At 42.3% G+C, this 15,432-nt stretch overlaps 1 protein-coding gene across 6 annotated transcripts; it reads right to left on the bottom strand.

Moving 5' to 3' along the window:
• Positions 1-1,620: 1,620 nt before the first annotated feature.
• LOC115192479 (HAUS augmin-like complex subunit 5) lies at positions 1,621-14,971 on the bottom strand. 6 transcript variants are annotated; one of them, XM_029751037.1, is made up of 20 exons: positions 14,576-14,971; positions 14,147-14,209; positions 13,993-14,025; positions 11,966-11,990; positions 10,195-10,327; positions 9,613-9,772; positions 9,408-9,498; positions 9,224-9,315; positions 9,082-9,136; positions 7,731-7,858; positions 7,565-7,643; positions 7,293-7,441; positions 6,992-7,154; positions 6,777-6,857; positions 6,537-6,682; positions 2,960-2,992; positions 2,709-2,805; positions 2,465-2,603; positions 2,144-2,276; positions 1,621-2,034 (listed from the first exon to the last, which is right to left on the bottom strand). In XM_029751037.1, the coding sequence occupies exons 1-20, from the start codon at positions 14,671-14,673 to the stop codon at positions 1,932-1,934; spliced, it is 2,001 nt and encodes a 666-aa protein (XP_029606897.1). In that variant the 5' UTR covers positions 14,674-14,971; the 3' UTR covers positions 1,621-1,931. The 6 variants fall into 6 exon arrangements, with proteins under 6 accessions (XP_029606897.1, XP_029606898.1, XP_029606901.1 ...); XM_029751038.1 differs by having other exon boundaries at positions 2,960-2,977; XM_029751041.1 differs by having other exon boundaries at positions 14,572-14,648.
• Between the last annotated feature and the right edge of the window lie 461 nt (positions 14,972-15,432).

The raw sequence follows: 15,432 nt of genomic DNA, 5'->3' as shown, positions 1-15,432 counted from the left end.
ATTCCAATGCGCAGACGCATGGAGAAACGGGTGTAGCTTCACGAGCAAAGTAGGGATTTTTCTCCATCCTCCTTACAACAGTACAGTCCTTGTTCAATTTTCACACTGACTGGAGGAAACCTTTTTACAGAAGTGTATACACGCTGCAAGCAGAACTTGAATTTTTACGAATGTTAAAGCGTTTACTTGCATAGTTTAAGATGTGAGCACAGAATTTGACTGCCTGCCACTCACCAACAGAATCAACCGGGAGGGAAAGTAATGGGCGTGCCAACAATGCGCATCACACAGAAGACCAAGACCTGACTATAGCTAGTGGCCTACTACAATAATACACACAGGATATTTGTATTAGATACTTTATTTGTAAATACAGTCATACTTGGCATAGCACATTCATACTCAATACATATCAGCTATGGATACTCTTCTATTACGTGTTATTTTTTTATTGCACTGTGAAGATAAGGGAGGTAGCACACAAGCATTTCGCTGCACAAACTATACCTGTTGTGTGTACCTGATGAATACAATTTTATTTTAGATGTATTCATACAACTCCAACCATCCAGACTGAGCAAAACCATACTATGGACAAAGTGGTCCTATTTATGGAATAACAAGCTAATTTATTTAAATCTACTCTATTTACTTTTGTGTATGTATTGATGATATGGATAACTACTAACGTAACGGTCTTGTTCAAATAGGATTACATTTGTGATTGAGGTTAACCATCAAACTCGATTTAATGGCATGAAGACAACAGCAATTTACTTGTGATATACACGGCACAGCGAAAAGTATGTGGACACCTGCTCGTCAAACACCTCATTCCAAAATCATGGGCATTAATAGAGTTGGTCCCATCCTTTTTTCTAACAGCCTCCACTCTTCTGGGAAGGCTTTCCACTAGATATTGTAACATTGCTGCGGGGACTTGCTTCCATTCAGCCACAAGAGCATTAGTGAGGTCGGGCGCTGATGTTGGCCAATTAGGCCTGGCTCGCAGTCAGCGTTCAAATTCATCCCGATGGAGTTGAAGTCAGGGCTCTGTGCAGGCCAGTCAAGTTCTTCCACACCGATCTCAACAAACCACTTCTGTATGCACCTCTTTGTGCACGGGGGCATTGTCATGCTGAAACAGGAAAGGGCTTTCCCAAACTCTTGCCACAAAGTTGGAAGCACAGAATAATTTGCTGTAACGTTAAGATTTCCCTTCACTGGAACTATGGGGCCTAGTTCGAACCATGAAAAACAGCCCCAGACCATTATTCCTCCTCCACCAAACTTTACATTTGACACTATTCTTTCAGGCAGGTAGCGTTGTCCTGGCATCCGCCAAACCCAGATTCGTCCGTCGGACTGCCAGATGGTGAAGTGTGACTCATCACGCCAGAGAACGTGTTTCCAATGTTCCAGAGTCCAATGGTGGCGAGCTTTACAACACTCCAGCCGACGCTCTGCAATGCTCTTGGTGATCTTAGGGTTGTGTGCGGCTGCTCGGCCATGGAAACCCATTACATGAAGCTCCCGATGCTCAGTTATTGTGTTGACATTGCTTCCAGAGGCAGTTTGGAAATCGGTAGTGAGTGTTGCAACCTAGGGCAAAAAACTGACTTTTTGGAAAGTCACAGGGCTCTTCAGTACGAGCCATTCTACTGCCAATGTTTGACTATGGAGATTGCATGGCTGTGTGCTCGATTTCATACACATGTCAGCAACGAGTGTGCCTGAAATAACCGTATCCACTAATTTGAAAGGGTGTCCACATACTTTTGGCAATGTAGTGTACATTGAATGGCATGTTTGGCAAAAATGAGATGTGAAAATCTAACAATATAGTAAATTAACCTTAGTGGGAATAAAATTGTAGTTTTAGACAAGTATTGTTGTCCATCTATGCACTTGTCTATTTTCCATGCAACTCATTAAGAAGCCTTGGCTGCAAATTTCCACCTCTGTAGCCACTGCTGAAAAGTCAGTCCCCCCTTGCGTATGTCAGGCAGAGCAAACTGAGCAGGCTGATCCCACCTGCACAGACAGAACAAACAAATTAATTGTCAATAGTCTAGCTGGTGAATAATATTGAGGTTTAATACAAGGGAGCTCTATGTGAGAAAGAGTTGATGGGAACACTTACCAATAGGAAATGGCAGTCTTAACTTGATTCCCGTAAGAAAGGCCCTGTGAGCAGCACTGGGTGAGCTCCCAAACCCTGGGTAACAAAGACTGAAGCAGCTCCTTGTCTTCCTCCAGGACACGTAGCAGGAGGGCTAAGAAGAAATAAAGAAAAGGGAGATTAAAGGGAGACGAAGATATCAGTCAGACATGTAAAACTGAATAATCTGCCTTTGTTAACCAGGTAATGAGCAGTGATACAGTTTGATTGGAGTCTGATTGAACGGCATCTAGCTATCCCATTTGTTAGTTTGCAGCTTTGAACTCTATAGAAGACCTGTACCTTGTTGGTCAGGTGCAGGCAGCAGCGCTCCTTGCTTCTCTACATTTGCTAAAGAGGAGGAGTGAAATTGCCGCAAACGACGCAGAAAGCGAAGCTCCAAATGCTGGGATAGAGCTTGTGAGTACAGTTCCTCAGGGGCCTGGCAGAGAAACAGAGACAGAATATATAAATAAACAACAGGATAAGAGCAAAAAGCAAACCTCTAGGTGCATAAATGGTCATGGAATAATCTGTTAGGACTCACCCTGTACATTGGAAAAGCCATGCTTTGACACAGATTGTGGAAGGGTGAGGAATGCAAGCGATGGATAGACAACCACGCAGCTGGAATTCTCTGCTCGCTGAAATATATAGCAGATGACAGAACTTATCCATCTGAAAAATCACCCTCTGAGCATTTTTTCTCAGCCAGACAAATTAATAAAAACAATGTTTTATTTTAATTAAATAGGCAAGTCAGTTAAGAACAAATTTGTATTTACAATGACGGCCTACCAAAAGGCAAAAGGACTCCTGCGGAGATAGGATCTGGGATTAAAAACAAATTAAATAAAAATATAGGATAAAAACACACATCACGACAAGAGACAACACAACATTACATAAAGAGAGACCTAAGATGACAGTATAGCATGGCAGCAACACATGACAACACAGCATGGTAGCAACATGGCAGCAGCACAACATGGTAGCAGCACAAAACAGAGTACAAAACATTGTTGGGCACAGACAACAGACAAAGGGCAAGAAGGTAGAGACAACAATACATCACGCGAAACAGCCACAACTATCAGTAAGAGTGTCCATGATTGAGTCTTTGAATGAAGAGATTGAGATAAAACTGTCCAGTTTGAGTGTTTGTTGCAGGTCGTTCCAGTTGCTAGCTGCAGCGAACTGAAAAGACGAGCAACCTAGGGATGGGTGTGCTTTGGGGATCTTTAACAGAATGTGACTGGCAGAACGGGTGTTGTATGTGGAGGATGAGGGCTGCAGTAGATATCTCAGATGGGGGGGGAGTGAGGCTTAAGAGGGTTTTATAAATAAGCAACAACCAGTGGGTCTTGTGACGGGTATACAGAGATGACCAGTTTACAGAGGAGTATAGAGTGCAGTGATGCGTCCTATAAGGGCATTGGTGGCAAATCTCATGGCCGAATGGTAAAGAACATATAGCCGGACGAGAGCACCCTTACCTGCCGATCTATAAATTACGTCTCCGTAATATAGCATGGGTAGGATGGTCATCTGAACCAGGGTTAGTTAGGCAGCTGGGTTGAAAGAGGAGCGATTATGATAGAGGCAACCAAGTCTAGATTTAACTTTAGCCTGCAGCTTTGATATGTGTTGAGAGAAGGACAGTGTACCGTCTAGCCATACTCCCAAGTACGCATATGATGTGACTACCTTAATCACACCTGTGGGAAGAGGGTCATTCTTCTTACCAAACCACATGACCTTTGTTTTGGAGGTGTTCAGAACGAGGTTAAGGGCAGAGAAAGCTTGTTGGTCACTAAGAAAGCTTTGTCGGGGAGGGGCCAGCTGAGTATAAGACTATCATCTGCATATAAATGGATGAGAGAGCTTGAGCTATGTTATTGATGGAAATTGAGAAGAGTGTGGGGCCTAAGTTTGAGCCTTGGGGAACATCCTTGGTGACAGGCAGTGGCTGAGACAGCAGATTTTCTGACGTTATACACTGCACTCTTTGAGAGAGGTAGTTAGCAAACCAGGCCAAAGACCCCTCAGAGACACCAATACTCCTTAGCCAGCCCACAAGAATGGAATGGTCTACCGTATCAAAAGCTTTGGCCAAGTCAATAAAAATAGCAGCACAACATTGCATAGAATCAAGGGAAATGGTGACATCATTGAGGACCTTTAACTTCTTTGGGGTAGGTGGCAGTATTTTCACGGCCGGATAAAAAAACGTACCCTATTTAATCTGGTTACTACTCCTGCCCAGAAACTAGAATATGCATATAATTAGTAGATTTGGATAGAAAACACTAAAGTTTCTAAAACTGTTTGAATGGTGTCTGTGAGTATAACAAAACTCATATGGCAGGCCAAAACCTGAGAAGATTCCATACAGGAAGTGCCCTGTCTGACAATTTGTTGTCCTTCTGTTGCATCTCTATCGAAAATACAGCATCTGTGCTGTAACGTGACATTTTCTAAGGCTTCCATTGGCTCTCTAAAGCCGCCAAAAAGTGGAATGGGGTGTCTGCTGTCTGGGCAAAGAACAGCAGCAAAATTTGTAAGTGGTCAGCCTGGGGACAGTGAGACTGGAGATGCGCGGTCACGAGACTACTCCATTTTTTTCTTTCAGCCTTTGAATGAATACAACGCTGCCCGGTTGGAATATTATCGCTATTTTACGAGAAAAATAGCATCAAAATTGATTTTAAACAGCGTTTGACATGCTTATAAGTACGGTAATGGAATATTTTGATTTTTTTTGTCACGAAATGCGCTCGCGCGTCACCCTTCGGATAGTGACCTGAACGCACGAACAAAACGGAGCTATTTGAATATAACTATGGATTATTTGGAACCAAAACAACATTTGTTGTTGAAGTAGAAGTCCTGGGAGTGCATTCTGACGAAGAACAGCAAAGGTAATCCAATTTTTCTAATAGTAATTCTGAGTTTAGTGAGCCCCAAACTTGGTGGGTGTCAAAATAGCTAGCCGTGATGGCCGAGCTATGTACTCAGAATATTGTAAAATGTGCTTTCGCCGAAAAGCTATTTTAAAATCGGACATAGCGATTGCATAAAGGAGTTCTGTATCTATAATTTTAAGAATTATGTATTTTGTGAACATTTATCATGAGTAATTTAGTAAATTCACCGGAAGTGTTCGGTGGGTATGCTAGTTCTGAACATCACTAATGTAAAAAGCTGTTTTTTCATATAAATATGAACTTGATTGAACAAAACATGCATGTATTGTATAACATAATGTCCTAGGAGTGTCATCTGATGAAGATCAAAGGTTAGTGCTGCATTTAGCTGTGGTTTGGGTTTATGTGACATATATGATTGCTTGGAAAATGGCTGTGTGATTATTTGTGTCCATGTACTCTCCTAACATAATCTAATGTTTTGCTTTCGCTGTAAAGCCTTTTTGAAATCGGACAATGTGGTTAGATTAACGAGAGTCTTATCTTTAAAATGGTGTAAAATAGTTGATTGTTTGAGAACTGAATTATGGTAATTTAGTTGGTTTTGTATTTTGCGCCGTGCGATGCCATTGGCTGTTGGCTAGGGGTTCCGCTAGCGGAACGTCTGTCCTCAACAGGTTAAGGTTGCAGTAACATCCATAATCTGAGCGGAAACCAGATAGCATACCAGAGAGAATACTATAGACATCAAGAAAGCCCGTCAGTTGATTATTGACAAGTTTTTCCAACACTTTTGATAAACAGGGCAAAATAGAAATAGGCCTATAACAGTTAGGTTCAGCTTGATCTCCCCCTTTAAATAAAGAACTAACCGTGGCTGCCTTCCAAGCAATGGGAACCTCCCCAGAGAGGAGAGACAGGTTAAAAAGGTCAGAGATAGGCTTAGAGATTATAGGGGCAGCAACCTTAAAGAAGAAGGGGTCTAAACTATCTGACCCAGGTGTTTTTTGGGGGTCAAGTTTAAGGAGCTCCTTTAGCACCTCGGACTCAGTGACCACCTGCAGGGAGAAACTTTGTAGCTGTGCAGGGGAAAAAAGAGGGAGGAGCATCGGGGCTAGTTGCATTGGAAATGTTGGACAGGCAAGGAGGCTGAGTTAAATAGGAATCCTGACTTAATGAATGTGTTTCTTGTCAGTAACAACCACATCATCAACTTTAAGGGACATGGGCAGCTGAGGAGGAGGGTTTATTCTCCAGGTCTTTAACCATTTTCCAGAACTTCTTGGGGTTAGACCCACAGAGAGAGAACTGCTCCTTAAAATAACTAACTTTGGCCTTCCGGATAGCCTGAGTGTTTTCTCATTTGCCTGAACGAGAGCCAGTCAGCCTTATGATCAGAAGGAGATGTCAACTCACCCATCAAACACCAACAAATAGGAAGCTCTTACCCTTCAATGAGTCTGCGATCAAGTGTTACTAGTGACACGTTTCCAAACTGTCTGGCCTCCTGGGACACAGAGTTGCGAAGCCTATTGGCTGCTGAAAGAACTTCACCAAACTGGGGAGTCAGTTTTCCCTGGACAAACTGGCCAATCTGGGGTCAGACAAGAGAGAGGAACAGGTATAGTTAGATGGCCACTGTTTACACAGTATGCATTAGAGTACACAGAAGCATATAGAGGGCCTACCTCCTTGTGCACGCGAGTCAGTTCAGTCTTAGCTGTCGAATTCCCCTTGATCAGACCTCTAGTCTGTTCCTGCCTGACGTCCTATGAAGAAAAACATGACAAAAGTGTGTCACACTTATTTAGGTTAACATGTGGCAGGTGGTGAAATGCTGTGGTGTTGTGTGTGGAAGACAAAGGTAGAAATACAGACTGCAAAAAACAGTACATTTCCTCACCACAAGCCGTCTGAAGTCCGTGATGCTCTGCCATTGGCTCCGCAGGTTGCGAAGGGCCTGCTGTCTGTCCCTGGCATGTTGCTCCATTTCAACACACTGGTTTCTCACACCATCTCGCACTGCTGCCTGCATCACACACTGCATCTCCAGCTCAAACACTGACCTGGGCAGGAGGGAAACATGGGAGAAAAGAAACCAGAGTATTTTGATGAATTGACATGACCTCATTAGAGGCTGAGCATGTTTATTAATGACGAAACGTGAATGTTGTGGAAAAAGCCAATCTGTAGTGCAGACTTACTGTGCCAGGGCTTGGGTTTGAGATTCCCCGGCAAGCAGCTCCAACTCTGCCTCATTCTTTCGGGCATGAAGCTGGGTCTTCAGCTGTTGAATTTGTGAACGCGTTTGAGCCAGTTCCATCAGACTCTGTTCCACCTCCTCCCAGGCTGACTGCAAAAAGATCAGACACAGATATCAACAACAGCAACAGTGAACTACAGTACTGTTCAAGCCTATGCAGTGTCTTTACCCCATGTTGGTATTTTAGTGTAAACTGAAATGTGTGTAAAGCACCTGTAAAAGACTCTTAACGGGTGGTAACTCTTCCTCTTCTTTCGAGATGTCTAACAGGTGATTACTCTCGTAGCGAAACCTAAAACAGATACATTTGCCCTTTAATTCCAATCCATGCAGATTTTTGTCCAGCTACATTTTTTTTAAATACATTTTACCAATTTACCGTAATGCAGCAACATCACGAGCCACATCCAATGAGGCAAGCTTCTCCTCCAATGTAATTTCCTGTCCTAAGGCCAGGTACTGCAAGGCTGACAGCACTTGGTTTGGAGGATAGCATCGCAACAAGTCCTGATGAGATAAAAATTATAATAAAACCATTCTCACTCAACTGAAGCAAATATGAAACAGATCGTGATGTACAGTGTCTTCGGTAAAGAATTCAGACCCCTTGACTTTTTCCACATTTTAAAGCCTTATTATAAAATGGATTAAATAAAACATCTCAGCAATCTACACACAATACCCCATAATGACAGTGAAAATGGTTAACATTTTTTGCAAATTTATAAAAAACAAAACTGAAATACCTTATTTACATAAGTATTCAGACCCTTTGCTATGAGACTCTAAATTGATCTCAGGTGCATCCTGTTTCCATTGATCATCCTTGAGATGGTTCTACAAAGTGATTGGAGTCCACCTGTGGTAAATTCAATTGATTGGACATGATTTAGAAAGGCACACCTGTCTATATAAGGTCCCAGTTGACAGTGCATGTCAGAGCAAAAACCAAGCCGTGAGGTCAAAGTAATTGTCCGTAGAGCTCCGAGACACTATCAGAGCTCTAAAGTTCCTCTGGAAATGGGAGAACCTTCCAGAAGAACAACCATCTCTACAGCACTTCACCAACCAGGGCTTTATGGTAGAGTGGCCAGACAGAAGCCACTCCTCAGTAAAAAGGCACATGACAGCCCGCTTCGAGTTTGCCAAAATGCACCTAAAGACTCTCAGACCAGGAGAAACAAGATACTCCGGTCTGATGAAACCAAGATTGAACTCTTTGGCCTGAATGCCAAGCGTCAGATCTGAAGGAAACCTGGCATCATCCCTACGGTGAAGCATAATGGTGGCAGCATCATGCTGTGGGGATGTTTTTCAGCGGCATGGACTGGGAGACTAGTCAGGATTGAGGCAAAGATGAAAGATGCAAAGTACAGAGAGATCCTTGATGAAAAGCGCTCTGGAGAAGGTTAGGACCTCAGACTGGGGTTAAGGTTTACCTTCCAACAGGACAACAACCCTAAGCACACAGCCAAGACAACGCAGGAGTGGCTTCGAGACAAAGTACTGAGTAAAGGGTATAAATATTTATGTACATGTGATAGGTTTTTTAGGAGAAAAAAATGTTTTTGCTTTGTCATTATGGAGTATTGTGCGTCGATTGATGAGGGGGAAAAAATAATTTTATCAATTTTAGAATAAGGTTGTAACATAACAAAATGTGGAAAAAGTCTAGGGGTTTGAAAACTTTCCAAAGGCACTAACTAGATGCAAACAACAATACAACTTACCTCTACAGCACTTAACCAATGCTGAAATAATGCAGTTCTCTGTTCACGAGTCAAGCTGAAGATAGAGTAAATTTTGATTTAGCAATAGAAGAATCCCATGGATAACTCTGGTTCCTATATAAAACCATCTTATAATTCTTACTGTGTGGTAGTGGAGGACACCGTTTTCAGCTCACTCTCTTGTAAAGACTGGAAGAAGAGGAGTCTTTCATCACACAGCTCTCTCACATTACGCTAAGGAGGAAGAGAAATAAGATTAGTCCAATACAAAACCATCACAGATCATATAAAGCGCCAACAACAAACGATTAAGTAAAAGCACTTACCAGAACCTGAGGCTCTGCTCCTGTTGGGTTGAGATAGTCGCCACTGCTATTGGAGGCTTCATTTCCAAACACCACCTCCAGCTCTGCCTTCCTGCAAAACAGACCAAAAGTAAAGAATGGATTTGGGCTGGGTTTGCAGCATTAGAATGTATGTAGAAGTGTGTTAAGAAATGGTAAGGGTAAACAGAGGCTCTAGCAAGCACACCTAGACAGCTGCTCCAGAACCTGGGAGTGTCCACTGATTTTGCGGGTATCCTCTGAGAGAACGTGGCGCTCCTTCATGCAGCGTTGCTTAAAGGCCTGTAAAAGCAGCTCCCTGCATTGGTTCTCCTCCACCATTCCCCAGCTCCAGTTAATGGACTCTTCTACTCAATACAAAAGAAACGTTACAACACAACATGTCACAGCAAAAGGGGGCATCAACATATAGACCTAGAACAACTTAGGATGTGGTATGTGGAAAACCAAATTATACAGTGGGGTCCAAAAGTATTGACACCCTTGATAAAGATGATCAAAAATGACTAAAACAATTCAAATAGGCTCAGTAACATTATCTTCACAAGGTGAGGTTTTTAAAGGTATTGAAAACAGGGGTGTCAATTTTGACCCCTACCATTTTGAGAAAGAAAATAGGACTTGTTAGAAAATCTCTGAGCAATTGTATTAGTATAATTTCCCTTCTTTTTTTTTTAGAGCATACAATATAGCTCAGTACTTTAACATTTTTTTTACAGTACTTTGCCTATTTCAGACCCCACAGAGGCCTATTTGTTAAAAGGCTCACCTTCAGTAGCTAGCTGTGCTTCAGTCCCATTGATTTGAGAGTCCAGGTGGTTGAGTTCGGCTCTCAGCTCCTCTATCAGCTCCTGAAGCTCAAGCCGCTTAGCAGCATCACTCTGCCCCACTACGTTTTTTAACTGCACACAAATACATATAACGTAATGTAAAACACTGTTCACACAGAAAACATAATGCTAACTCTGACAGTCTTAAAATCTTGATACTGTAGCTACAGAGCATTAGGAAAGTATTCAGACCCCTTGACTTTTTCCACAGTTACGTTACAGCCTTACTCTAAAATGGATTAAATATTTATTTTGACACAACACTCCATAATGACAAAACAAAAACATTTACATTTTTGCAGATGCATAAAAAAACAAAACCCTAATACCTTATTTACATAAGTATTTCAGACCATTTGCTATGAGACTCAAACTTGAGCTCAGGTGCATCCTGTTTCCACTGATCATCCTTGAGATGTTTCTACAACTTGGAGTCAACATGTGGTAAATTCAATTGATTGGACATGATTTGGAAAGGCACACACCGGTCTATATAATGTCCCACATTTGCAGTGCAAGTCAGAGCAAATATCAAGCCATGAGGTCAAAGGAATTGTCCGTAGAGCTCCGAGACAGGATTGTGTTGAGGCACACATCTGGGGAAGGATAGGGGAGGCGTTGAAGGTTCCCAAGAACAGTGGCCTCCATCATTCTTAAATTACCGAATTTTGGAACCACCTGGACTCTTCCTAGAGCTGGCTGCCCGGCCAAACTGAGCAATCGGGGGAGAAGGGCGTTGGTCAGGGAGGTGACCAAGAACCTGATGGTCACTGTGAGAGCTCAAGTTCCTCTGTGGAGATGGAAGAAACTTCCAGAAGAACAACCATCTCTGCAGCACTCCACCAACAAGGCCTTTATGGTAGAGTGTCCAGAAAGATGCCACTCCTCAGTAAAAAGGCACATGACCGCCCGCTTGGAGTTTGCAAAAAGGTTCCTAAAGGACTCAGACCATGAGAAACAAGACTCTCTGGTCTAATGAAACCAATATTGAACACTTTGGCCTGAATGCCAAGCGTCACATCTGGAGGAAACCTGGCACCATCCCTACAGTGAAGCATGGTGGTTGCAGCATCATGCTGTGGGGATGTTTTTCAGCAGCAGGGACTGAGAGACTAGTCAGGATCGAGGGAAAGATGAACAGAGCAATGTACAGAGAGATCCTTCATGAAAACCTGCTCCAGAGTGCTCAGGACCTCAGAATGGGGCAATGGTTCACCTTCCAACAGGATAATGACCCGAAGCACACAGCCAAGACAATGCAAGAGTGGCTTCAGGACAAGTCCCTGAAAGCCCTTGATTGGCCCAGCCAGAGCCCGGACTTGAACCCGATTGAACATCTCTGGAGATACCGTAAAATAGCTGTGCAGCGACACTCCACATCCAACCTGACAGAGCTTGAATGGATCTGCAGAGAAGAATGGGAGACACTCCCCAAATACAGGCGTGCCAAGCTTGTAGCGTCTTACCCAAGAAGACTCGATGCTGTAATCGCTGCCAAAGGTGCTTAAACAAAGTACTGAGTAAAGGGTTTGAATACTTATGTAAATGTGATATTTCAGTTTTTGCTTTGTCATTATGGGGTATTGTGTGTAGATTGAGTAAAATAAGGCTGTAATGTACCAACATGTGGAAAGTCAACGGGTCTGAATACTTTCTGAAATCACTGTATATCAAATTATCTAGCGAATTGTTTCAAAATAATTGTTGTACCTCCTTATCTTGTAGAACTTTGTACCTGAGAGATCACAATGTCAAGGAAAGGCTTGTGGGCAATTCCATGATAACAGAATTACGCATCGACTCATTTGTATTAATTTTAAGATGTATGCAAAACAAAAACCATTGCTTTCAAAGTTGTTTGTATTTTACCCCCTTTTCAACCCCAATTTCATAGATAAAATTACAATCTTGTGTCATCGCTGCAACTCCCCAACTGGCTCGGGAGAGGCGAAGGTCGAGTCACGCGTCATCCGAAACATGACCCGCCAAACCATGCTCCTTAACACCTGCCAGCGTAACCCGGAAGCCAGCCGCACCAATGTGTTGGAGGAAACACTGTTCAACTGACGACCGAAATAAGCCTGCAGGTGCTCGGCCCGCCACAAGGAGTCACTAGAGTGCGCTGAGCCAAGTAAAGCCCCCCTCGGCCAAACCCTCCCCTAACCCAGACAACGCTGGGCCAAATGTGCGCCGCCCGGTTACGGCTGGTTGTGACACAGCCTGGGAACGAACCCGGTCTGTAGTGACGCCTCAAGTATTACGATGCAGTGCCTTAGACCATTGCGTCACTCTGGAGGCCTGATTTCAAAGTTAAACCAACCATGCAACCTTTAAACCCTTTCTATTGATTTTTTTTAAACCAAAATTATATTGTGATTGAACTGTAAAGATGGGGGGGTAAAAAATAAATAATTCGCTTTTGTTTAAACTACAGTAAGTGAAGTGGATTTACACCCGTTAACGGTAATGAAATTACATAATGACTCCCTGGTCTGTACTACACAGAAATGCATATTTCTAGATATGAATGTAATTTCTCATGTTTCACAAGTATGGACAGTGCTGCTCAGCACAGCACAGAGTACAGCAGACTAGGATTCTGTACGTGCAGTAGAGTTCAGTACAGTAGTTTAATATACTGTACTCTACTGTGCTCTACTCACTGTACTGTGCAATCCAAACTTGTGAAACATACGTCTATGATAGGTTCAGATTTCATCCAGTTCATCTGTGGATGTTAACATCAAGGCCAGCGTGGACTGACCAAATTTCGATGTCCATGGACGTCCGGTGTCAGTCAGTGCTCAGTGGGTGAGGATGCTGGTTACAGTAAATGGAAAGAGGGGGATCACGGGTAGGTGTCAGTAAGACATTAACTGGAGAGTGAGAGAAAGGTTGTCCAGACTTGGTTTAAATGCCAGACAACAGAAAGAAAAGTTATCAGCTGAACATAACAGTATGTCAGTGGAAGATGGGTCACCTGCCATTGTCCCATCTGTGATTTCTGACTATTATGGTTCCCCCATTGTAGCCAATTCAGTTGCATTCATTCCGTTACTGATTTTTGCATAATTCCAGGAAATACAAATTTGAATCACTTAATAATTCAAAGAAATATCAGCAAAATCACAAACTAATTGGCAGGTCTACCATTACTTGTGTGAACTTTCATTATCCTACCTCATAAGGGAAAGAAATTATAAAATTACTTTGACGCATGGGTTTTTGGTGACAGAATTACAAAGCACGAGGAAATATTTCTTCAACTTAAAGGTAAACAATTTCTCCAAAACTAAATATAAGTGTTGATATTAGCTGGCAGGGGTCTTTACTTCAACATTGTGTTTCTATGCATTTCTGATAAGTTTTGAGGCCATTTCTGGTGGATGTTTTGCAAGACCCATTTTCCATGTTTATCAAGAAATCAAAGTCTTTTGTGTAATTTTTAAGATGTAAAATTATTTTAAAATGTACCTATGCCTCCATTTCCCAAAAATATAGACCTTAGCTTTTCCTTTGACACCCAATTTGATATGCTCCTTTGAACTTAACATGTTGGAGCTCATGGGTCCTTTTCGATGGAAATGCCCTTGTACAAATGTCCATAGAACGAAACCTGTGAGTGTCATATTGGTGTCAGAAATTAGGCAGTTACCCTGACAATTGAGTCGGTTTCATCTCCAAGACAATGAAATGACCCGTTATACATAGCTCAAGAGAACAAAGCCAAAGGATACCACTGAAGATTTCCACGCATAACCCTGACATTCCTGCAAAGAGAAAGGAATTACATCAAGATATTGGAAAAGTAACATTATTACATAAAAGTCATCGTTGACCAACGAAGTATACACACACACACACGTTGTAAAAACCTGTCTGCATACCCACCTCTGATTGAAAATATGTTGTGTGACATATCTCCATATTGAGGCTCCTGGGCCAACACATAACCTGAATCAAAACAAACAATATACTTGTGTTAACTCACTGATGGTCCATATTAGTTAACGTACTCTGCCACGGTCGCTATGGAAAACTGTAGCTGTGAACTAGCTAACGCTAGCTAGCAATTAGTCGACCAATTAAACTTCACGATGGTAATGTGGCGACTAGTGTTGGCAGACGGGAACGCCGAAAAAACTACTGATTTCAGCACCCAAATAGGCCGCAATTACGCAGAACAATCGTAAATCGTTGAGTTTAATTGTCTAGACAACTATTTTAATTATTACCAACAAAAATCAATTAGAGGAATAGCTCAATAAGGCCAAAAAAGTTGCATAGCATAGGACATTGATGAATGACGTCGTTACCTACGTTTTAAAGTAGTTGTCGTTTGGGAGACTTTGGGGTGGTAGATTAAATTCTTCAGTCGCCCACCGCTTTAGTTCCCGCAGGAGGGTCCTGTCCCCCATCCTTACCTTAGTCGAAACCAGCGAGTGGTTATCTAGCTAACGACGTTAGAAGGGTAACCTATTTATTTATTCTAAATAAAATGGCTCTGGCTGCCTGTATCTACAAGAAAGCTCGCCAAAAACGAATACTATCACGTACATGTGTTAGCTTGCCATGTGCCTGTAATAAATAGTAAGCAGGCTAAGTACTTTGTTTTCAAGTGTATGACTGTCAAAAATATCATAAGAAAAGTTAGTCTTTGCTCTGTTGGTCATTTGTTACGATAAAATATTTTTCCTGCCAGTACTTGTAGTTCAACTTCCCGCTCGCTCTGTAGCATATCCGGTGACTTCTTCGATGAGGTTTAACGGCGGTTGGCATCCAATATGTTCCATTATCGCCACCTACTAGACTGGAGTACAACTCCCTTGTACTTTGCTTGAAAAAATAATGAATAAACAAATACCCTACAATCTAACACAACAATTACCCCCAAAAAACACATCTAAATGTTTTGAAATAAAAATAACACCACCCCACTACACTATTAAAGCAGGAAGCACCAGTGCCTCGGTCTATAAAAAAGTAGTCAGATGAAGCAGATGCTAAACTACAGGACTGTTTTACTAGCACAGACTGGAATATGTTCTGGGATTCTTCCGATGGCATTGAGGAGTACACCACATCGGTCACTGGCTTTATCAATAAGTGCATCGAGGACGTCATCCCCACAGTGACTGTACGTACATACCCCAACCAGAAGCCATGGATTACAGGCA

The sequence above is a fragment of the Salmo trutta genome, chromosome 4, assembly GCF_901001165.1.
Source record: "Salmo trutta chromosome 4, fSalTru1.1, whole genome shotgun sequence".
Classification (NCBI taxonomy): Eukaryota; Metazoa; Chordata; class Actinopteri; order Salmoniformes; family Salmonidae; genus Salmo; species Salmo trutta.
This window is presented reverse-complemented; position numbering and strand designations above follow the sequence as displayed.